Source organism: Chiloscyllium plagiosum, chromosome 9, assembly GCF_004010195.1.
Source record: "Chiloscyllium plagiosum isolate BGI_BamShark_2017 chromosome 9, ASM401019v2, whole genome shotgun sequence".
NCBI lineage: Eukaryota > Metazoa > Chordata > Chondrichthyes > Orectolobiformes > Hemiscylliidae > Chiloscyllium > Chiloscyllium plagiosum.
In genome coordinates this window covers 28,932,458-28,958,207 of record NC_057718.1, presented here as the reverse complement: position 1 = coordinate 28,958,207, position 25,750 = coordinate 28,932,458, and the positions used below count along the sequence as shown (strand labels likewise).

Below are 25,750 nucleotides of genomic sequence, written 5' to 3'. Positions count from 1 at the left end.
GTGGAAGGGTACTGGTTGGTACGGCGGGAAAGGAAGAAGCGGAGGGCTTTGAGTCCTTCGTGATGGGGGATGGAGGTGTACAGGGACTGGATGTCCATGGTGAAGATAAGGCGTTGGGGACCGGGGAAGCGAAAATCATGGAGCAGGTGGAGGGCGTGGGTGGTGTCCCGAACGTAGGTGGGGAGTTCTTGGACTAAGGGGGACAGGACGGTGTCAAGGTATGCGGAGATGAGTTCGGTGGGGCAGGAGCAGGCGGAGACAATGGGTCGGCCGGGGCAGTCAGGTTTGTGGATTTTGGGCAGGAGGTAGAAGCGGGAGGTGCGGGGTTGTGGGACTATGAGGTTGGAGGCGGTGGATGGGAGATCCCCCGAGGTGATGAGGTTATGGACGGTCTGGGAGATGATGGTTTGGTGGTGGGGGCTGGGGTCATGGTCGAGGGGGCAGTAGGAGGAGGTATCTGCGAGCTGGCGTTTGGCCTCAGCGGTGTAGAGGTCGGTGCGCCAAACTACTACCGCGCCTCCCTTGTCTGCTGGTTTGATAGTGAGGTTGGGGTTGCAACGGAGTGAGTGGAGGGCTGCGCGTTCCGAGGGTGAGAGGTTGGAGTGGGTGAGAGGGGTGGGGGAGTTCAGGTGGCGGTTAATATCGCGGCGGCAGTTGGCTATGAAGAGGTCGAGGGCAGGTAGGAGGCCAGCACGGGGTGTCCAGGTGGATGGGGTGTGTTGGAGGCGGGAGAAGGGGTCGTCAGAAGGTGGGCGAGAGTCTTAGTTAAAGAAGTAGGCACGGAGGCGAAGCCGGCGGAAGAATTGTTTGATGTCACGCCGCGTGTTGAACTCATTAATCCGAGAGCGTAGGGGAATGAAGGTGAGGCCTCTGCTGAGGACTGATCTTTCATCCGCAGAGAGGGGTAGGTCTGGAGGGATAGTGAAAACACGGCAGGGCTGGGAGCTAGGACCTGGTGTGGGGCTGGAGCTGGGTGTGGGGGCGGGGATGATAAATGCTGAGGGACGTGGTTAGATTTTCTCCTGTTAGAAACGATCATTGAATGATACTTGTTATGGTTAACATTACTTGCTATGTATCGGCCTGAACCCTGAAGTTATTCATGTCTTACTGCATATGGACATGGATTGTTTCATTGTCTGGACTTGCAAATAGAACTGATCACTATGCAATAATAGGAGAATAGAACATAGTAAATAGGAAACTGAGTGGTCTTTCAGCCCCTCCTACTGCCCTGTCAGTCAACTAGAGCTGATATTCTACCTCAGTGCCATTTTCCTGTACTGTCCCTACATTCCCTGATATTTTTAATATCAGAAATCTAGAATGGACACCAACTTTAGAAACATTTAAACTTGAGATGATTAACCTCTAACAGATCGCAACTATCTTCCTTTGTGTTAGATATGTCTCCAGACACTGCCATTTTTCTCCTGATCCCTGTTGAAAAGTTTTGCACTCTATCAGTTGTTACTTAATTTCATATTCTCTGGAAGTCAGCTCTTTTGTCCATATATGGGTGAACGCTGTATCATTGTCAACATCTTCCATCGCTTTGCAGATGACTGGAAGTAGTCTTGCTGCCTTACAATATCTAAAGTGTGTAAAGACCATTTTTTTCCCTGTATTTTTAATTGTGGCCTGAAATAAGAAAATAACTGCTTTAAAAACTAAGGATTGCTGGTTATTTTGCAAGCAAGTAACCTGATATCTATTGCAAGCATTGTTTACACAGCTGCTTGTTCAATGTAGATTGCAGACAAACTGGAACTGAAGTCATGTGGACAGATGCAGTTTTAGTTGCTACAAGTAACTGTTTGGTCTGTTGACGAGTTGATCTATAATTGATGACAAAGGCCTTTGCATGGTAACAACTATGAGGTTGGTCTCAGGGAGCTGAACAGCTTGGACCTATGAACAAGATACAGAAAAATCACCAGGTCTCCTCAAACTCAGGAGCTACCTCTGTTCTCTGCAATAAAACGTGAAGGCTGTAGTAAGCCGTTTATCTTTCCTTCAGCTGTTGTTGAAAGCTGTGGCTTTTACTTGATAAGTCAGAGGCACTTTATAAGTGAACCAGACACTCCGAATTCCTGCAAATCAATGAAAACTTCCAATCAAGGAAGATTGAGAAGCAGCATTCTGACCAGCACAAGAATCAGAAGAATGATCTCAGGATCCACTAAATTGTGAAAGAGAGTAACTTTATTTGTCATTCTATCATATACAGCTAGTACAATAAAAATGAGACAGCGTTCCTCCAGGACCAAGGTGCTACATGAACACACAGACTGCACGAGAGTACAGTCATACGCAGGGCAGCATAAAGTGCAAAACATGCAACACAGCATATTAATTCCTGACAAGACCAAGACAAGACCTTGGCTCAGTATGGACAAATTACAATGTAGCAATGAATGATCATTAATAAAACATTGTTTTAGCTGCAATTCAGAAAGTCATCTGAAAATTGCAAATGGGATAGAGTGTAATCACACAGTGTTAAGGAGTCTTCCCAATCTTTAGTTCCATCCATAACACCCATATGTATTCCTTCTGTCTGTGTCTGTGTGTAAGGGAGTTTATATGGGGGATTAGAATTTTACTTACACAATTTTACATTGGTAAATAACTATCTGTAGCTTAAGCCTGATTGCTTGTAATAAACAATAATCGTTAAGTATAGAAACCTGGTCCATGTTTTCTGTCAGCCAGGGTTTGAAAATCTAAAATTCTGTGTACCTTTAACTTTTTTTAACAACTCCAGGAACAGTGAGGGCTTGAACTCCAGCTGCCCCAGTGAGGCACGACAGGTGCAAACCTGCTACTTCGGGGCAGAATCCTCTCACACCATCTTCTCAACTCAGCTAAAAATGGAAATGGGTGGTCTTAGGTCAAGATTTTAAGATTTTAATCCCCCTGCACCCAAATCCTTAGTTCTGATTAAAATCCCCATCTCCCTTCCCAAGAATCTGTCAGTGAAACATCCCATCGTATTTTTTCAAGGAAGACCATGGATGTCTGCTGCTGTCCTGGCTGCCATGGTCCACCAAACACAGAGCTTTTATCAACTTGCTCTTTGTGGGAGCTGGTGTGCACAAATAGCTGCTCTATTGGCCTACATGTTTCAAACCTTCAAACGTAATTTATTAACAGTAGAGTGATATGAAACATCCTAAGGACATGAAAGATGCTCCGTTAATGCAAGTATTTTCTTTAATAAATTCATGCTTTTCATTTTGCTGTGCCTTATAACTTATGTTAATTCTCTGCATAACGCTCTGATCTTTGTGCTTTATTCTTTTATAGGGAAGGGCACTGCACAAAATGGGCCGGAATAGTTTGGGAGAGACGTTTCTGAGAGATGCTGTTCAGGCTCAGGCAACATCCCACAAGGCCTGGAACAGTTTGGGGGAGGTGCTACAAGATCAAGGGAAAAATGAAGATGCTGCAGAATATTTCCTTACCGCATTAGAGCTGGAAGCCAGCAGTCCCATTGTTCCATTTGCTGTCATACCGAGAGAGCTTTGAGATCAGTCATGTGGGTCAAATTGTATGTTTTCCAAAGATTTAATTTGTTGACTCATTGAGCAGAAATCAGTTGCAAAATATCCAGGACAATCAATTCAGACTCCTTTTAACCAGTTTCCTATTCGCTGCAAGTTCACAATGGCCTCCGTCATGTCCTGCCAGATCCTACTAGAATCGGACAGAGTTTTTCCATTCACAGCAATTCTTATGAGACACATTGTGAGACATTTGTGGAGCCAGTACCTTACACGGAATAGTATCCAGAGCGGGGCATCATTATTCCACAGCAGATGTAGTGGCATCTTTCCAGAATAGCCTGAGATTGTTTACTGCATGAAGGAGCTGAGATGGATTGCCCTCAAATGGCATGTACATTGCAGTATTACTGTTCTTATTCCCTTCTCCCTGCACTGGAGATCAGCCTTTCATTGAGAGAGTTATCAGGGACCCTCATGCCGCATGATGTAATCACTATTAATAATTTTGGCTAAATCACTGCAGGTTAACTCAAAATTCTTCATTGAATTTGTCAATTTATTTAAGATCCTCAGGAATTTTTAATTTAGAAAATGTGTATTTTCTACATGAACAGTTTCATGAGACACAGAATTTACTACTGTAATATTGACATATGTCGATTTGTCTGATCATTATTTAAGTGTGTAGTTCACATTGCTGAGCCTTTTGGTCAGCTCTGCAGTACTTCAGCAATGACTTGCCCTTATTGGATAATTCAATCATCTTTTATTTTACAACAGCCATTGTTCAATATCTTACAGTGATTGTAACAAGGTTAGCCAAATGGGCATCATAGAATATGAGTTTCCTGATTGGACGAGATTAACAGCCCCAATAAGGGAATCCTGGCTGACAGGTATAATGGGTATCTAAGGTTCTGTTCAGTCTGAGAGCTGGCTCTGAGGAAGCCAACCAGTGTGTATTATACTTGTGTAAATCAAGGGTGACTTGATGACGGGAAAACAGCCTCTGTGGACTTATTGCAGTGATAATGAGAGAAAAAAAAATGCTCCTGAAGAAATTCAATGGCAACAGTCATCTTTTGAGTTGGGCTTAGCCTTTCTGGCATCATGCCTTTATTTGGGAAGCTTAACTCATTTGATCCTGCCATCAAAGACTGGGCCTAGTATGTGGAAAGAATGTGTTTTTTTTTGGGAAAATGACATTGGGGCAGATGAAAAACAATGAGTAATTCTCCTCACGGTCAGTGGAATTGCAGCTTTTCGGTCATTAAGAGCCTCATGTTTCCGGAGGCACCAGATACAAAACCTTTCAAGAGTTGAGTATTTAGTTAAGGAATATTACACCCCAGGTCCAGTCTATATCTGAGATGCTATCGGTTTTACTCAGCAATTTAAGAACGAGGGGAATCTGTATTGGGATTTTTGACAAGGTTAAGATGATGGGCAGAGGCATGTGACTTTGGTTTAACCCTTAATCAGATCTGAGAGACTGTTTGGTATATGGGTTTAATGATGGAGCCGTGCAAATGCACTACTAATGAAGCCCAATTGGACTTCAAACAGGCACTACCACTGGCTTTATCATCAGAAAGGGTAACAAGTGGAGCAAATGAGTTACAGGGTGTGCCGATAGAAATGAAGACCCTCACCAGGCCAACTGAACACCACTTGAGAGAATGCAGTTGCATAGCCTCACTCAGGACATATCCTGAACAGAGGGACTCAAAGTCAGCCCACAGCAAAACCGGAAAACAAAGCCAAGCCTTGGCCAAATGGTTAAAATTTTCTTAAGGATCTTGTCATTGTAGTTGCTGTCAGTATGCGGACTTGAGACAGCAAAAGAGTCCCGAGAGACCGAAATTGAGGAAGAGAACTTATATGCCGGTATCTGTGGAGAGTGCGCACCCTGGAAAGTCCACCTACATCTGACTTGGAACAGTTAAATTGCTTAGCAACATCCAACTCAGAACCAATCAAAATTAACGCCTGCTGAATGTTCACTGGTTCTATATGGAGGTTGATACTTTTATGGCTGTATCAGTGATTGCAGACCCAGTCAATGACAAAATTCACTCTCGTCTCCAATCCTTAAGTTTGCATAAGATCTTGGTTTACACCATCACTGAAGAACCTTTACAGATTAAGGGTACACCTTCGGTTCCAGTCTTGTATGAGAAGCAGCTGGTTCACTTACCACTGATGGTAGTAAAAGGCTCGGCCTTGGGAAACATTTGCCATGGGTGGCTCACCATTTTTTGATTAGAAACTGCCTGAGTGAAGTTCTAATTAAATATCCAAAGGCTTTTCAGCAAGGTCTAGGGATTATTAAAAGAGCCAAGGCCAACTTGCATGTTGACCAGGAAGCAGTTCCATGATTCTGCAAGTCCCAAAGCGCCATTTGCCTTACTTGCAAAAGTAGAGGCAGAAATCAGAAGGCTGGAAAGTGAAAGGAATCATCAAACCAATCCAGTTTGCAGAATGGGTAATTGTGCCAATTGTGAAGCCTGATGCCTCCGTTCACCTCTGTGGAGATTTTGAACAAATGATAAACCACTTCTCACAGTATAATAAGTATTTAATGCTTCCCATAGAGGATTATACACATCGCTGAAAGGGAGGCCATCTTTTACGAAGCTGATCATGAGCCATGTGTACTTCCAATTGCAGTCAGATCAGGATTCCCAGAGGTACACTACAGTTAATACCCATAACATGTTGGACCAATTTACAAGACTGCTATTTTTCAGCGGACAATAGAGAACATTTTCAGGGTCTACCCCAGGTCGCCATTTATCTGGATGACATGCTAATAACAGGGAAGACCAATAAAAAGCATTTAGAGAACTTGGACATAGTCCTTAGATGTTTTTGCCAGGAGGGTGTACACCCTAGAAGGGAAAAATGTGTTCCAGGCTCACCAAGTGACGCACTTGGGCTACAGAGTCAACAAGACAGGATTTAGATCCATTGGAAGATAAAGTGAGGGTGATCAAAGGTGCCCTGGTTCCCACTTCTGTACCAGAGCTTAGGTCTTTCCTTGGGCTGGTAAATTATTACAAGAGGTTCATACATCAAATGGCCTCCATTCTGGCACCCATACATCTGCTATTGAAAAAAGGTAAGCCTTGGAAATAGTCTCATAGCCAAGACATAGCCTTTAGGGAAGTGAAGAAGCAGCTATCATCATCCAAGGTGTTGACACACTATGATCCCAAGCAGTACTGGGGTAGTGTTGGCCCATAGATGGTATAATGGAGAGGAACACCTTATAGTGTATGCTTCCCAGACTTTGGCTAATGCAGAACGCAAATGCACCCAGGTAGAGAAGGAGGGTTTGGTGGTCATCTTTGGTGTGGAAATGTTCCATGGTAACAGACTACAAATCCATTCTAGGGCTACTCAAAGAATACGAGGTTGTATCTCCCATAGCTTGAGTTTGAATTCAGCAGTGAGGTCTCACTCTACGTGTATACAGTTACAAATTAGAACATCAACCAGGAGGCCAATTAGCAAATGTCGATGTCTTGAGCTGCCTCTCTCTGGCAGATGCATCACTGGTACCTCCCCTGGAAGAGTCTATTTTGGTTTTAAACTTTTTGGTACCCTTCTGGTCACCGCTGACAATGTCAGACTGTGGATGCGAAATGATCTGGTCCTGCCAAATCAAACCAGCTGATGATGATGGTGGGGGAAACAAAGGGCCATAACAACCAGAATTGAAACCTTTCTGGACCTAGTGAGACTGAATCACAGTAGAAAACAGAATATCATTATGGGGAACAAGAGAGATTGTCCTGAGCAAAGGTCACTGCCTGATCCTGACTGGATTCCACCAGGGTCTGCGGGAGAGGGGGAGGGGGGTGGGGTTGCAAAATGAGGGTGTTTGTGAGAAGTTATGCCTATTGGTCAGGAGTGGATGCAAACATAGCTGCGTTAGTGTGGCAGTGCTCAGAGTGCCAACCAGAACAAAAATTACTGCCAGCAGTGCCCCACATTTGTGGGAATGACTGAGTAAACCCTGGACTCGGTTACACGTCAACTATGCTGGTCCTTTCTTGGACTAAATGTCCTTAGTCATTGTGGACGCCCACTGAAAGTGGTTGGATGTGCACAGAGTTCATTCATCAAACGTGGGGACAGCATTAGAAAAGCTGCGCACATCCTTTGTCACACACAAGCCTCCCGAAGTGTTGGTCTCACTTACCACCAGGGAATTTCCGTATTTCCTAAAGTCAAATGGCATTCAGCATGTAAGGACAGCTCCATACCATCCACTATCCAATGGTCTGGCAGAAAGAACTGTCCAAACTTTGAAGGCAGGCTTGAAGAAACAGTCTACAGCTTCACCCCTAACGCAACTACAGGGACAGCTCCAGCAGAGTTGCTAATGAGGAGAAGACTTTGCACCAGGTTAAATCTGATCTTCCCAAACCTTGGGGTGAGGTGCAACAGCATCAGAAGTACCAATGCCAGACACAAGACTCCTCTTGGTGAGAGAGATTTCAGACCAAGTTTGGTGCTGAAACCACAGAAATGGGAAAGAAACATGGTCAACACGAGGTCAGGTCCCATGACATGGGACGTTCAGGTAGGTGAGGCAGTCCTGAACAAGCATGGACCACATGAAAGCTGCAAATTTGCAAACAGGTCAGGAGCAAAACATACCCGGCACCTCAGAAGAGCTGGAAGGGCTGTCAGACACATGGGTTCTCCTCCTTCACCTAGCATCAAAGAAACCTCAGAGTTTGAGGTGGACACATCGGATGGTGCAGCCTTGACACCTTTACCATCTGAAGAATAGGATGAATTTCTTCCAAGATGCTCTGGGCCCAAGAGGTGGGTCATGGTACGGTACACGAGGCTGAGTCAGAGGAACTGGATCTGGTGTGAAAACACCTAGGAGTAGCCACAAGAGAAAGAACAGGCCTACATCCCCAGACTCAGAGGGAGAGGGATGTAGTGATTGTAATGAGGTCAGCCTGGTCAATCTCATAGAGCTGTTAATCTGGTGCAATCAGGGAGCACTGGCTGACAGATATAAACAGGAATGTCAGAGGTTCTGTTCACTCTGAGAGCTAGCTGTGAGGGAGCTGGAGCAGTGTCAAGGACTGTGCACGTGTATAAAGGGTGATTTCGTAACAGGATATCGGCCTCTGTGGAGTTATTACATATCTTGTTCCTGATTTTATTATTCCCAACCTGAGTTATAATGTAATACAGGTTGTTCTGCTATAACACGCACTTCGTTAACCCGAATTTGCTGTAACACTAATGGCGAATTGGGGACACTGTTTCTACCGCACGGATTTTTCAAACATGTATCAGCAACAACACAATTCCAGCCACATGAGTTTTAAATGATGTGGCTATTGCGCGATTTCCTTAACACAAAATTGCATGAGACTGGAATTATTGTGTTATACCAGAACTGACTGTACCTTATATGGTTTTCACAATGACAAGACTTATGTGATTTCTTTTACAAGAACACAGTATTGCACATGGCTTAGTCATGGGGAAGTTACATTGTTGGTACTACACTCAGACTGCCCGAATAGCATACTAATCTTCACTTGACTTCCTGAAAGTCTAATGATTTCATCTTTAAGGCAGTCCTGCAGTACCAGTGGCTGACTGCGCAACATTTATTTTACGTGCGTCTGTGTGATACAGAAACACTGTCTCCTAACAATGCTTCCAAATCATGACAGTATACAATTCTTCATAAGGGTACTTATCATTTAGTAAATCTATGCACATATCCTCATACACGCCTGCAAATGTTAATATTATGACCAGTGGAATTTATATTTGAGAGTATTTAATGTTGAAGAATATGCTAAAACACTGCCAATTGCCTCTGGGTGGGTTTGAACGCAGCCAAAGCTGGCCAATAATTTTGCCTTTCTTGTAATTAAGAAGAATATGCTAAATGGAAATAACACACCGAAGTAGGAGGCATTTGAATATCGAAAACAAATTCAGAAAAGATGAGATACCTGTCACACCCCAGAGAATTGCAACAATAGACGTCACCTCATAGTTCTCATGCTTAGGGGATATTTATATAAATTTAATATCTGTTCGTAATACAGGGGAAGCACTGAATTGCGCTACTTAGCCACACCTTAATCACTATCTGTTTACTGGAAAAAAAACTTTAAAATGTTTATTGAGTAATAACTGACAAATCACAATCTCTGGATGACGGAAAGGGAAGTAGCAGTGGAAACAGGAAATTAAAACTGTCTGATTTGACCACTGTGCTCCGAGGTTGCTTAGCATCAGCTAGCGATTTTTTGTTTCAAATACAATTGACTGTTGATTTGTGTGAACTCACATAGGCAACCCATGCCACAGTATGGGTTTCATTTTGCGCCAGGAGCTGAGAAGGTTTAACCTCATTCTATTTCACCATATTAAGCAACAACTTGAACTATTACTGTGAGTCAAGGAATTTCCTGGTGTAATTTTGAATGCGTATAATTAGCTCGTCTCAGGGGACACTTTCATAGTTTTGGGACCTGTTCATTGATATGATCAATGGGGTGGATTGGTAATACTGTGCATTATAAATGTTTTCCCTATAATGTAAAGCTAACTACCACCAAAAATAATGCATTGAAAAAAAACCCCTCAGTGTAGTGAAGCAGCACAAAAGCTTTGCTCCTGCTGTAGATTTGCTGAACTGTGTGAGCTGGTTTTGCTGTGAGTCTGTCCTGTTTACATTGCAGTGTGATTTCACATCACTGGCTGCAGCACAAACAGAATTACGTTCATGCAGTTGCTCAGTGGTTGTATTTGCACCTGTGGAGTCTTCCGTAATGTGAAAAAAAGGTGTGAACCGTCTAGAAGTGTGAAAGATACAAATTTCAAACTCAGGCTAGCAAATCTTGTAGCACTCAGTCTGAGCAAGTCCAGTCAGTTTCATCTTAGCCCTGTACAGTAATTGGCTGTGAGAGACTCTGAGGGTGCTGGCATGGCTGCAAAGTAGTAAGGAAAATTTTCATGAAATAATTTTATCACTGAACTTGTCCAAACTCCAAAGCATGAAGCTAGATCTTTTCTGCCAATTAAAAAGCAGCTGATCAGATTCACTATATTACAGATTCACTTGAAAAACAGTTACTGGTCATGGATACTTACAAACACAGGTCTTTGGATCACATAATGTAGAGTTATTTCTTTCGGCTTCCCTTCTGACCCAGCCATAAGCCTATTGAATGGCAGAGCAAGCTCAAGGAACCGAATGGCCTCCTCCTGTTCCTATTGCTTATGGTCTTATTTCTTCAGCTGGTTCTAAATGTCTGTTAATTGTAAGATTTACTATTTATAAGTTAGAGCTATAATTTTGGGAAGGTGAGATATAAAATTCAACTGAGCTAAGGGGACTGATTTTCAGAATTTAGTGGGAGATAAGGAAATGGGCCTTATTTCATTTTCATCTAAGTTCATGCCTTACATATGCCACTTAGCATAGTAGTTACATTTGAATTACTGAAAGATTCTAATTTAATCTGGAGAAAAAAATTTAGCTATGAGCCCGGTTTTGTTTCTAATTCCATGAGTTTATCTTAAATCATAGCTCATATCAGTAGCCAATCAGCAAAATTCATTAACCGTTAAGAAATTTGTGATCATTTAAAAGATCCAAATGGACTATTCTGAAATGCTGGGAGGAGGGGACTGCTTCTTCAGTAATGGATAATGATTATTGTGGGCATTCACCAAGCTGATAATCTTGCACATTTTATTTAGGCGATGGATTGTAGTAGACTTAAATAGAAGTGCTCCAGTGTAGATGTTCTATGGTTCACTTACAAACTGCAGAAGGATCAGCTGATGTGAAGATTTATGTTTCTCATATCTCTTTCCCATTTGTTAAGAATCAACTGTATTTTTAGAAATTCTTTTTAAGGAAAACTGTCATTTCACTTCATTACAGTTCACATTAATTAGTTCACACTCACATGGTACTCTTTCACTCAGTGTCAGACACTCTTTTGCATTGTCCACAATTAATGACCATCTAAAGTTTGTCGAGACTAAAAACAGCATTTTAATTTTTCTTAATTGTAACTTGGTGACTAGCGGTGTCAGTTTAAAGATCAATTGATGCTATGAAATAGCATCCTTGCCTATGCCCCCACAGTCTTTTGAACAGTGACACAATATTTACTTGGGTTTCAGTTTCACGTTTCCCACACAGGGTGTAAGTTGTCCAGAATCTGCAGCAGGAACTCAGGCGGCTCAATTATTAATTCACACTGTGCACCAGTCTAGAAAGTACTACTGGCTTGGCACATTGCAAAAGTGACTTATGCCAGGGGAGATGTATGCTGATATTTTCTTCCAACCACTTGAGACACTTTGTCCTATAAATCTTTTATGTCTGTGCCTCAGAAAAATGTATTTGAAATAGCACTTGATTCATTTACTGTCGAAGATACCATATCTTTAGAGATCTCATATGCAGTATTAAGTAATTTATTTTAAATATTCACTTTATTTCTGGGAAAGGAAGCTGATTTTTAAAATTTTAGTTTTACAGTGAAGATACCAATGTTAAATAATTAAATGAACCTGTGTCAGAGTACATGTTTGCATAATACAAAGATGATATTTACTTTGTCATTAATAAATGGACTTCAGCTTGTTAGTTTTATAATATGCTCAGTGCACTGAATTATAGCAAATGAGTAAGACTCCGACACATAAACTCACCCAAAATCTATTAAATGTTATCCTGTAAACACAGTCTATTATCTTGTTTGTAAATGCATTCTATCATGTAATAACATGAATTTTAGGGCTTAGAGAAACCTGTTATCTAAAATCTTCCATGCATTGCCATTCAAGGGCTAGTTAATGTGGTTAATGTCTTAGTTATAAATTATTTTAATGGTTTCAGCGTAATTATTTTGTGCAGTACATCTAATGTGTCAGGGAATAAAATGGTTGAGCTATGCAAATCAGAATTTTTCCTCCATCACTTTGAGGATAAAATGGCTGGACTTTCAGATAGCATTGTGTTTCATGATGGGGCCATTAGCACACTGATATTGTGTGCCACTCAGTTGCTGGGTGCAGCTCAGGACCTGCAATTCTTCACATAGCAAGTATCTGACTTTGATTGTCAGATATTTAGAAGGTTTAAGGCCACTCTTGATCATAGCTGACAGTTGGATTTGAATGACATTAGCAATTTTCCACCTTGCCAGTCAAGCATGCTTGTAGAGTAGTGTGTGATACTAGAAGGGCTACATTGTGAGATGGAAATATACATTAAAGTGATTCAAAACATGTAACAAACTCATTATTTGTAAAGGCTACCTGCATCTGATTTGAGTGATTGAAAGCTGATGTAGCCTTTGTATAACAAGATCCAAATTACCATGGTTCAAATAACTGAGGGCCATTACAGTCCTAACCTGGATATCTAGTGGCAACGTGACTCAACTACAAATGTAAAGATTGCACATTGTAATGTTTGAGTTATGTTCTTGATTTTTGCAAAGTGTGACTATCAGGTACAATCATAATGTAGGCAGTAAATTGAGTAATAAATTGCTTTGTGTGTGAATTTTCAGGCTTTTTTTGTGTTGATGTGGTGATTTTAATGTAGGGAATGGTTATGATGTGTTTGTTTTGCAGTATTTCTACGTTCTGTAATCTATGTTAAGAACTTAAACAAATTAGCATCACTGATTGAAACCTGAATGAGAGATTTATGCATGCATGATATGCCTTTGCTTCTTTGCAGCTGCAGTTTTACATATTTCAGCCGATTATTTTATTTCCTTTGCCTGACCTGGAGCTACTGAAGCTAATTGTAGCAATCTTCTTTCCATTGCAGTGGAGATCCGCTAACTCAGTATAAACCAGGAAATGGCTCAGTCTGGCACCACTTGATGTATTTACACACTAAGTCACTAGAAAAGCTCACAGTACATTTGCTAAAAAAGAGGTACTCTGAGCAATTCCCAGCCTGTAATTTCATCTTGAGGTTTAGATGACAGTTATAAACTGCTCAAGCCTCATGCTTGTGGTTTATGACATCATTTGACCTGTTGATTAGGTTACTGCCTTGTAATCACTCCCTGGTGTCTGTTCCCTCTGTAATACACACCACTTAGTCCAGAAAAGGTAAACTGTGGAACATGAATACCATTTACTTCATATCGCTTTAGAGGGAAAAAAAACTATAGGCTGCTAATCACAACATGCAATTATCTCAAATAATTTCAGTGTTTTACATCACTACTCTCCTACATTGCTGCTCATGTGGGAAAGTATTGTTTTGGAAGGACTTTTTCTAAATTGTTTATCATCGTGGCATTATGAGAACCCTTTGGTTGTCATCTTCCAAGCTTGGAAACATAATTTTCTCCTTGCTTTCCTTACTCAGCCCTCTGATACTAAGGATTGTTCTCATAATCTTTCCCTGTACTATCTCTGGGGCCTGATGGTTCATTTGTGTCTCAGGCACTAGACTGGACTCAGTGCTTAAGGTCTGGTCTATCCCTAAGCACTGTACAATTTCACAATAACTATCTCCAAATTTTAGTCTACTTGTTTTGCAATATATTCTTTATTCTTTTTATTTGATTGCATTTTTAAAGTGACTGGATACATCGAGTGCCCAAACTCTCAATGGTTTCACAACAGTGGATTAAGAGTTTGATAATAATTACTTGGAACCTTTCCATCAGGTCACCTTTTCCGGATGTGATAGTTGGGACCCTATCTTGTTTTTATTAGCATTTCATGAATGCTCATTAACACCCGGATGCTGGAATTATGGTCCAAGAAGCAACTTTGTTAGGAAATGTGTGTTCACAGATCAGACTATTTCTATGAGGTGTGTCCCTTCTTCCTCCAAGTTGTGGGGAGTACAAAGTTTGCCAGTCACACAGGTCCTTAGTAACCAAGCCATTTCTTTGCACAAACACTGAGTGTAAAGGTGAAACCTAACTGAGGCAACAAGCCTTCCCAAGCAAAGCAACCATATTGGCTGACCCCAGCAAACCTGGCTGGGGCAGACAAGTAGGCCTCATTCAAAAGGGGGCTCAATTCAGAGGTTCATATCAAAGTGGGTTAGGTAGAACAGAGTGGTAGGGAATGGGACTGAAAGGTATGGTTGTTAGGTGCACTGGAAGGATCCATAAGAGAGGAGGGAACTGGAATACAGTGGGAAGAATCACATTTTTGTCAGCAAAAGGCACATGGAAGTATGGGAGCTGTAATCATTAAGGTAGAAATATCTTAGGTTAATTAGGTACATGGGGGAGGAAGGAAGAGCAGGTGAGTTGAATGAGAGGTGGTTAAGGTAGAAGTTTGGGCATAGGGGGCTCTTGTGATGCAGTGGTAGTGTTCCTGCCTGTGAGCCAGGAGACCCCAGTTCAAGTCCCACAGGCACGAGAGGTGTGTAGTAATATCTCTGAACAAATTGTTTAGGAAATATATATAAGCTTGGGCATCAGGTCTCTGGTGGCACAGTGGTAGTGTCCCTACCTCTGAACCAGGAGATCCCGGTTGAAAAGGCACCTTGGGAATCTGGATAGGACTGGAACCCAGGGAAAGCATGAATATCTAGAGAGATTTGAATAAGCAAAATGGCTGAAAGTCAACGGGGGAGACAGAAGGACAACAGGGGGTAAAAAGGCCATCTACAACAATTGAGGGGTAGGGAGGGAAGAAGTGTAGTGCAGTGGCGGAGAGTTGAAGGTGAATGAAACCAATGAAAAATTAACAACCACTATCTCCTAAATCATTTTGCAAAAGAAGATCTCACAGTGAATGTGTAGCACACATGGATGAGGACCTCACATTTTCTTGCACAGTGCAAACACACCCAACACAGCATTGTCAGAAAAAACTCATCTGGTTCACTTAATATCCTTTAGGGATAGAAACTGCTGCCCTTACCTGAATACATGTGACTCCAAACCCACAGCAATATGGTTGACTCTTAACTTTCCTCTGGGCAAAAAATGCTGACCTGGCCTATGACACCTTTATACTATAAATGAATATTTTTCAAAAAAACTGAGGGAATTGCAACAGAAACTGAAAAATACTATTTTAAAGGCATTAGGTTCAGGACTGAGCAATAAAAGTAGGCATTCACTGCATAAGCTCAAACAACACATAAAATCAACATCCCAACCACACCACATGATTCATTGAACTGTGAGAATAAGAACACTGAAGACTGACCAACCATGGTCAAGGTGATGGAGGAAGAGGGGAGGGATTTATTCTACATGCAGTAGCTTTCATATGCCCTTTTATCTAAAAAATAAAGACATAGAAAGGAGCTGCTTTACAGGTTGTAAATGCCAAGGTTTTGGATCTATATCACAGAGGGTAATGAAGGCCACCAAGAGTCAAATTGAGCTTATTGCTTTTCATGCAGGCTGTATTTTCAAGATCTTGTGCACAGTAGAATGAGGAAGAGGAAAATCATCCATGGTTCATGGAAGACATGCCTCATCATGTCAAGGTGGCTGGGAGGACAAACTTGCAACAATACACAAACAGCTAGATAAGAGCTAAAGAGCTACTTAACCATAGAAATCTCAAATGCAAAACAAACATCTAATTTCTGGTATTTCTTCACAAATCCATAGAATCAGTAGATTTCATGCTGAATAGTTGGCCAATGTAACCCAGCAGCTGTAATAGCATTGGTGAGGTTAAGGAGGAGGAAGGGAAGAAGGAGGAGGAGGAATATCCAGTGCCAGCAGAAATAGGAAGCTGCAGCTGTGGGGATGAGCAAGCAGCAGCTGAACCAGGGTCTTCAGTGTCAGTGAGCATTGTACAGGGAGTGGCTCTGCTAAAGGCGAAGTAGGTGAGTAAAAGGCAGTGCTGGAGATGGTCTTTGTATAACTAGAGAAGCCGTCACCTACATCAGTCCCTCCTGTGGACAAAGCTGGAGGGGCAGCATCTTCCTATGGTGTTGCATATTAAAACAGCATTGAACTCCCCTGCCACAGGTTCCTGTCAAACCTCAACAAGAGGACCCCAAGGATCCTTTCACATCTGACAGAAATTTACCTCTACCTCCACAAATGTCATCTACTGTATCCGTTGCACCCGATGTGGCCTCCTCTGCATCAGGGAGACAGGACGCCGACTTGTGGATCGTTTCAAAGAACATCTCTGGAACACCTGCACCAACCCCACCGCCCCAAGGCCGAATACTTCAACTCCCCCTCCCACCCTGCCAAGGACACACAGGTCCTGGGCCTCCTTCATAGCCACACCTTCACCACCCAACGCCTGGCGGAGGAATGCCTTATCTTCCGCCTTGGGACCCTGCAACCACACAGGATCAATGTGGATTTTACCAGTTTCCTCATTTCCCTCCCCCCACCTTATCCCAGTCCCAAGCCTCCAAATCTGCACCACCCTCTTGACCTATCCATCACCTTTCCCATCTATCTGCTCCACCCTCTTCTCTGGCCTATCACCTTCTCCCCCACCTTTATCTACCTATTGCATTCTCACCTGCCTTGCCACCAGCCACACCCCCCCCTCCCATTTATCTCTCAACCGCCAGCTCACAAACCTCATTCCTGATGAAGGGCTAGTGCCTGAAATGTCAATTCTCCTGCTCCTTGGATGCTGCCTGACCTGCTGTGCTTTTCCAGCACCACACTGTCAACTCTAATCTCCAATATCTGCAGTCCTCACTTTCTTCTCAACAAGAGGCATGTCTGGCATCTCCCAGATGGCAGCTTACAAGTTTTATAGAACAGTTCTTGCAGTTCATCATCGACACAGAGAGCCCAAGGTGCCTGATGCTTTAAAGGAAACACAGCCAGCCAAGGTGTCTGAGATGTTGGGTTCATAGCCATCACTGGGTTCCCTCAGTGACCTGGGGCCATTGCCTGCTCACATGATGCTCGGAGCTCCATGGCATCTTTCAATCTGATTCCTGAACAGAAGGAATTTCACTATCTCGATGTCTGACATTGTTTGTGCACTGATTTCCAGGCAGTTATCACAATACCTGCTTCCTATAAAACTCTCAGGTTCCTTGAATATTCATTCCTCTGTTTCAACTCCAGAGCTGGCTTACAGGTGACAAGGGGTAATCCAGAAGGCATAGCTAATGGCCTTAGTGTGAATCTTCAGACTGATGCTGATCGGCACGACAAAGCTGTCAATGCATTCATTAGGTTCATCTGCCTCTCCTGCAACTTGGCTCACTGTATCCAATGATCCCAATGTGATCTTCTCTGTATAAGGGCAACCAAATGTAAAGTTAGGGAATGGTTTGCCGAACACCTCAGCTGGGACCGACCAGATCGCCCAGTCACCGCCCATTTAAATTCCCCCTCACATTCCCTTTCCGACATGACCAATCTTAGCCTCCTCCATTGTCACAACGAATCAGACCGCAAATTGGAGGAACAACACCTCATCTTCCGCCTGGGCAGCCTACAGCCCGAGGACTCTGCACTGAGTTCTCTAATTTCAAATAATCTCCATTCTCATTCCCCGACTCTCTTCCCAGCCCATCCCCAACCCTTCCACTACTCCTAGCCACCTACCGGATTCATTCCTTCTATTGACCAACCAGGTCATACCCTCTAGCTGTCTCCATCTATCCCCACTTCACCACCCTGCTCCCCTCACAACCCCTTTATCTACAGCTCCCCTACACCAACCCCCAGTCCTGAAGAAGGGTTACACCCAAAATGTCAACTTCTCCACCTCCTGATGCTGCCTGGCTTGCTGTGTTCTTCCAATCTCCTGCCTGTCTACCAACGAAGAAAAGGAGTATGACAGAGATGCTGATGAAACCAAAGCTGACAAGAAGGATGCTGAAGAAGCCAGGACAGTCGTAAAATGAACAGACACAGCCAAGAGAATGTTAGTACAGCTAGGTTTGACAATGGCTTCTATGATCATCATTAGACTCTAATCCCAGATTTTTCATTGAATTCAAATTCCACCATCTGCCACAGTGGTTATGTTGCAGATGGTAGTGTTCCTATGCATTTACTGCCCCTGTGGTATGTTCAGTTTTGTTTCTTTCTATACATTTTGTAGCAGTTCAATACAACTGAGTGGTTTGCTGGGACTTTACAACAAACAGTTATGAGTTACCCGTAAGGTAGCAATTACTCACAACCTGGCCAGGAAAAGAAGGCAGATTTCCTACCCTTAAGGGCTTTAGTGAACCAGGTGAGTTTTACAACAATCAACTGATTATGTAGTCAAGCATTTTTAATTTCAGATTTTATTTAATTTAAATTTTGCAATCCACTGTGGTAGTATTTGAACCCTTGTCCCAAAAACACTGGCCTGGGGTTTAGAATTACTAGTCCAGTGACATTACTATTTCACCACCAACCCTGAGAGATCTAACTGTTGTTCCTCCTCCATTTTGGTGCTCAGTGCCAACACCCTCACACCTCGAGATGAGGGAACCTTGAAGGAGATCAGGCCCCTCTCACTGAGCCAGTGAATGAATGCAATGAGTGAAAGCCGTGTATAGGTCAGGCAGCCATAGTCTATATGTGACTCCAGATCCACACCATTACAGTTGACTGTTAATGGTCCCCTGAAACAGCATTGCCAATGACACTCACACCCCATAAAAGAACAATTAAACATAAGTCTTGCAGTCCTAATTCTATCCGGAGCAATGTCAAAGGGTTTTTGGAAGTCGGAGCTCCACAATGTTTTTCACTGTCTGCTCAGAACTTTCTTTTTCCGTTCTTTTGTGGATGTCAGCATCACATGACAGGGCAGCATGTGGTGCTCTTCCCTAATTGCCCCTGAGAAGGTGAGTCATCACTGTGAACAACTGTGTGCATGTGCTATCAATAAAGCCACAGTGTTGGTGGGGATTTCCAACTTTCTGAAGCCTTTAGAGACAGCTTAATATCACTCAACAAAGAGATCCATATTGAAATTGGATCTTCAGATTCTGGTCACAAACCACTTCCGCTCTGCACTCCTGTCCAAAGCTGTCGATTTAAATCCTCTGAACATATTCCTCAGCCTTCAGCATCCCACATATGCTCATTAATTATGAACTAGCTTTGTATTTGTCATTCTATATTTAGATCATTGCTTCTGTGATAAATAACTAGGTGAGTGTACAGCCCATTACCACAGTGAGCCCTAATTGAGTGATCTTGCTGAAACCATTGGACCCAACCCCTCTGGAGAAATGAGGTTCAAGACTAACCCGAGTTCCAATATCTGATCACCATCCGGTAATTTGAATTGAAAGTTGTGTGTGTGCTGACATCAGAAATGGTTAACTTACCATGGCAGTTCCTCAGGCTGTAGGCACTCCCTGTCTGGGATCAAACTGAAGAACAACTACTCAGTGGAGCTTTGAAGAGCTGCTGGCATCCTTGAATGGAAACCAAGTGAATGCCAAAAGCTTCCAGAGGGGAGTGAAAAAGACTGGAAGCAGACCTTCGCTTCCTTGTTATTCTCAATGAGTTGAGTTTAATAGTGTCACCATATCTAATATACACTCACTGAAAAGAAAACAAGACAATATTTGAATCGGGTCACTTCTTCTTTAACCACCCACAGAATAAAATGAGTTAAGACAGACCCCTGCACATTCTTTGATCAGATCTCTTTCTGAATGGTCACAGGGCATGGAATTTTCCCACAGGCTGATACTGACTCCATGGCTGTATTTTTTAGATAGCATGTTAGTATTGATAAGACTCCTCTACATATTTTTTTAAAAGAAGCTTCATAATACTTGATCATTATATACCACAGCAGCTGTTTGAATATTGCACTGTTTAAAACTAGTGGGAAGGTAATGCAGCAACATTCCTATACAGTTATGGAGTAATGTCAAGCACAATGCAGTGGACTTGGGACTGGCAAAATGCCAGCACCCTGTGTTTTTCAAAGAGCTGCTCCAGTTAAACATCTGATGAATTGTCTCATCCATATTACCTTGTATATCCTCTTCTGTGGTGAGAACTCACAGACTGAATATTTTTAACATTTTCTATTATAGATTTTTAGTATTTGACTCTTACTTTTTCTGTAGAGGCTCAGTTACCTTGGAACTAATGTGTCTATATCTGAAGTGAGGGTATATTTATAATAAAAGGTAAACTCCTCAAAATCATTTCTGTAGAAATTACTTTTCAGATGCAGTACATGTCCAGATGTTTGTCATTAAAATGTACACAGCGAGCACCAGGGATAATTTTAAGTTGAAAGACATGGAACAAGATGGTCCCTATGAATGTTCATAAATTTCAGATTACAATTCTGAGGTTTGTAGCAACCCATCTAGTATCATTGCCTTCTTGTAGACATTGCATGAAATCTCAGTTCCTGGTTTGGTGGTTCAAATTATACACATCACTGAAATGTCATCACATTGCATAGTGGTCAAAGTCCATTCTGAAGCAGGTAATCTGAGCATTGGAGATTGTTGTGGAAACATTACAATTAAATAGTTAACAATTTTATATGAAATTACTCAGATATGTCAGAGGTTCAGCAACTCATACTGAGAAATTTGACGTGTCTGTGTTATGTATTTGTGTGATCATTTCTAGACTAGCAAGTCCTGAAATTTACAGTATGCTTTACTTGGATGGGACACAGAAGGGGAAAGTCATATTGATATTTCTGGTACATTTTCCACATTACTAGAAAGTACACTGGTCCACGTCACTACAATTCCCATCATGCAGGAGTGACTTAAGCCATAATATCACACCAAACCTTTCTGCTACTCTGAGGCGTGAACCTTTCCAAAACAGTGAGAAATTCAGATTCATTGCTCTGCTTCATCTGCAAAATCAATAGCTGTGTCCAATTTGCTAGATTAATGCAGCTGTAATGCCCTGCTATTTACGCTGAACCAGCACTACTCTGTGACTTGGTACTGGCTGTTCAATTTACGGTTTTCATTTTTGTGCTAAAAATAACTACGTATGAACATTATAAACTGCCATTCAGCCTTTCGATTTGTCCTCATAGCAACTTCACACTAAAGTTACCATTGGATGGGCAATCTACCAAATGACATTGTTCCTCTAAATGCAATTAAAGCACGATAATGTAATTGTCACTGCCTTCTGCAGGAATGGATAACTTGGATACTCTGGTTATCTTTGACACATTGTTAAATGTCGTTGAAAGATTTGAATTTCAAATAAAGGGTTAGATGAGATTCAGAAAGCAGAAAATCCGGCAGAAAGGGGGTTATGTAGTTCGATATGAGAACATAGCTTTTCGAGAAAGTGGAGGTTTTGGTGCATTAGCTACAGCTGTACCAACTGGGTTCAAGTGGTTCAATCTAATTGACTACTGCCATTTGTTATAACCTTAGGGGTCAAGAGCCCATTTCGATGAAATATTCCAAGCATACATTACTAAAGTATCTGAAACAGGATTAATTTGAAAAATTAAATAGGGTGGCACATGTTATGCCAAATGCAACTAGAACAGTAGCACACATTGCAGTGTGTGTCTGAATCAATACTATATGTGTCAAACATTATGGAGTCTTGAAACAGATCGTTCACCTTACTGACATTAATCTGACGGTGTTCAAAGGAATGGTGGGAGCGGGGATTCTATAAAACTCGTTTCTTACGAGGGTAAGAATTATTCCAAATCCTGAGTGGAGGTTCATATTCAAAAAGACCAACACAGTCTGAACTAAGGAATTACAAGATCATTGACTTTAAATTTAGGCAAGTTGGTGTAAGGAATTGTTCGAGATGTTCTGGATGGAAACCCGGATAGAGAGGTTTCATGGCTGAATGTCAGAGCAAGGTGTGCAGTAGATTCAGAAGCTTCCAGAGAAACAGATACAGTTGCCAGCCTTGATTCAGTGATAACGCATTCAATTTTGAGTCAGGAACATAAATTGGGAGTTAGATGCAGAATAGGCAATTTGGCACCTTGAGCCTGCTCTCCCTTTCACTAAGATCATGTCTGTAATTTTATCTTCAGGGCTGCAGTTGGAAATAAAAAAAGAACTGCAGATTAGATTAGAATACTTAGATTTACTTAGTGTGGAAGTAGGCCCTTCGGCCCAACAAGTCCACACCGACCCTCCGAAGAGCAACCCACCCAGACACATTCCCCTACATTGACCCCTTCACCTAACACTACGGGCAATTTAGCATGGCCAGTTCACCTGACCTGCACATCTTTGGACTGTGGGAGGAAACCGGAGTACCTGGAGGAAACCCACGCAGACACGGGGAGAATGTGCAAACTCCACACAGACAGTTGCCTGAGGCGGGAATTGAATCCGGTTCTCTGGCGCTGTGAGGCAGCAGTGCTAACCACTGTGCTGGAAATCTGAAACACAAACAAAATTGGCTGGAAAAACTCAGCAGGTCTGGCAGCACCCGAAGAGAGAATGCAAAATTAGCATTTTGGATCCAGTGACCTTTGTTCTGACCAGATGCTGCCAGACCTGCTGAGTTTTCCCAGACTGTGTGGTTTTACTGCAGTTAGAAATTTCAGATGAGACTTTCCACCAGTGACAACATTTTTAAATGTCAGCAGAGGTGAAGGGGCCCACAATTTCTTGACCCCTCTCGGTGTGTCAGTTTATTGAGATGTTCTTGAAACCCAGTCATATTTAAACATGTTGCTGACTAGCAACAGGCAGCTAAATTCAGCCCCTTTACTGACCTATTAAGGTCAATCTGAGAGGAATAATCCAAACATGAGTCAGGCCTCATGTTGGGACCAAAGCCGAGCTGATGACTGAAGCAATGTCCAAGGCAGGATCAGGGAGAGTACTCCATATACAATGTTTACCTAATCCTTCACCATCAGTGACAATCACAAGATAGCCATAGACTGCCCTCTGAAGTTACATTAATGCCTCCAGCAGTCACTGGTTTATGTGAAGCAGAACACTGAACAGGAGTGAGACTGCAGTTGAGTGGACCTTCCCTGGAGGAAGGGCTGTCTTTGTAAGAAACTGGCCTCAAGGAAAAAGGGAGGAATAGATAGAAGACTTCCTTAACCAGATGTGAAGTATTCCATGTAAATACACCATTTCCTGATTGATCTTTGATTTCATTTCATGTTTGTTAAAACCTGATGTCAATGGAATAAAAAAAACTTTGCTTCATGGTCTTCTTAAATGGTCTTCATGGTCTTTTTTGCTTCATGTGTTTCAAAGTAAATACCCCTCTACTTTAAGAACATGGCAGCTGTGGCCAAGTTTTGATTCTTCCAAGGCTAAGAAGTCTTCAGGGGGTGTCTCCCCTTTCTGCTGCTGACAGCAGCAACTCCAATCTCTCGATATTGATATGTCTTTGATGGTTGGCCTTTGAATATCCCCAGCTTCAGGACTCTGCCTGCCATCATTTATTGGATGACAAGTGTGTAATCTAGCAGTTCAGGGCTCATGCCCGAAACGTCGATTCTCCTGCTCCTTGGATGCTGCCTGACCTGCTGCGCTTTTCCAGCAACACATTTTCAGCTCTTTACATACAATTGCATACAGCACCAATGCAATGAAATGCACCAGAGTCCTGATTCCAGAAAACAAAACGTAAAAAAATTCCTGATGTGTCTTTATGTCTCTTTCGGTCAACGGAAAAAGATTCCACAATATTTCAAGTAAAAGCAAAAGAGTATTTCCCAGTATCCTGGCCGATAACTAAAGCAGATAACCTGATCACTTATCGTTCTTCCACGTGGCTAACATCACACAAATCACATACTGTGTATCCTACATTGCAACTGTGACTATCCTTCATTGACTGTGAAGTGCTTTGGGAAATAATTTCTTCTTTCTAACTGATGGCTTCAACAGCATTTGGCAGTTGGCTACATAGTAAAATGCAGGGAAGTTTGAGCTATTGCCAGGAGCAGGGGCAGGGAGAGTAATCATGGGCTGTAAAACTTTGCCTGTCCCCGTGCCCTTCCAGATTTTAATTCTTGATAGCTTCTGTTCAGCATATTGTTATGATGATGGGTCAGAATCCAAAGCAGTAACAGACATTTTTAATTTTAATTGCCAAATATATTGGACAGCAAAACCAAGTCAGTAACTGTGTAACAAAGTCTTATGTGCAGTCCATCGAACAATGTGCATAAATTATCAAGGAAATTTCAAATGGGGAGAGACTGAATAAGAGATGACAAAGGTGGCTGACTGCCTCTTGCCTCCCATCCCTTGCCAACATTTCTGTTTTACTCTCCAAGAATATATAAAAATTGCTCGAAAAGTCAACAGGACTGGAAGCCTGGTTAAACTGTCTTCTTTTTAAAACATAAATTTATTCGGATCTGGGGTAAGGTAACGGAAAGGATTTTGTATAATTCAACCCTGTTGTAACCAAATGAGGGGTAGGTGAATAAAGAAAAGGAACCAGTTTATCCCTTCTTCCTCCAGGAGGTTAACAGTTTAGGGTGTCCTATCTGGAACTATAATGAATTGGGGTTCCTTGCCAATGATTTAGTCATAACACCTTCAAGATGTATTTCGGGTCCTCTAGAATAAAATAGTGCAGCACAGTAGGAGACCAGTCAATCCATTGAATCTCTGCCAGTTCTTTTGCCAGTCCATTCAACCTAAAGTCAGAACACATTGGAAAACATTACTTTCTTTGACCAGGCAAAATTTAAAATTGCACAAAACAAGCAACCTTAATTAGCAACCAACCTTTCTTTTCCAAAATAACACACACCTCTTCACAAAAGAACATTATTTTAACCACATTTTCAACAGACTGACCACTGCAGTCACAGTTAATGCAAACTGTGGAATATTTGAACAGCCAGTCACTACCCTGTTTACTGCATTCCAGATTGCAATCCTAGATTTACATTTAATTACTTGTGGAATATTTATTACAATCACATCCTTTACGTTTCTCCCTGCATTGTAGCTCCTCAAGCTAGCAATTTGCGCAGCCATTTCCAACCAATTCATTACCTCAGTAATGCCAGTTTTGTTTGGCTCCTGATCAGTTGAATATTCATATCTAGCTGATCTGACAGTGCTTGTTGGAAGGATATAGCCAAAAATGTTGCAATCTCTAGCATTGACAACTCCATCTGCTAAGCTGTGAAATAAAAATAAAACTGGAAAAAATATAATCAGCAGCCTCTGATATTCATCGGTCAGCGAGTAGAAGGGTTGTTGGCTAAAGTGGAATTCGAGTGAGTTGGACGCAGGCATCAAACATAAGCATTTTTAAAAAGATGCATATCGCATCAAATTGTAGCTGTAAACCTTGGAA

The 25,750-nt window shown here is 42.1% G+C and overlaps 1 protein-coding gene across 7 annotated transcripts in view; it reads left to right on the top strand.

Moving 5' to 3' along the window:
• LOC122552723 (tetratricopeptide repeat protein 7A-like) overlaps nt 1–25,750 on the top strand; it is a 421,938-nt gene that overhangs the window by 357,550 nt on the left and 38,638 nt on the right. For 4 of the 7 annotated variants that reach the window (XM_043695623.1, XM_043695625.1, XM_043695627.1 and 1 more), the window contains one exon: nt 3,310–13,095. The exons of 1 other annotated variant lie outside the window; for it this stretch is intronic. In XM_043695623.1, the coding sequence (XP_043551558.1) occupies nt 3,310–3,531 (222 nt within the window). In that variant the 3' untranslated portion in view covers nt 3,532–13,095. Of the gene's footprint in view, nt 1–3,309; nt 13,096–25,750 lie in introns of those variants that run through there. 2 more of the 7 variants (XR_006312460.1, XR_006312459.1) reach the window with 1 other exon arrangement.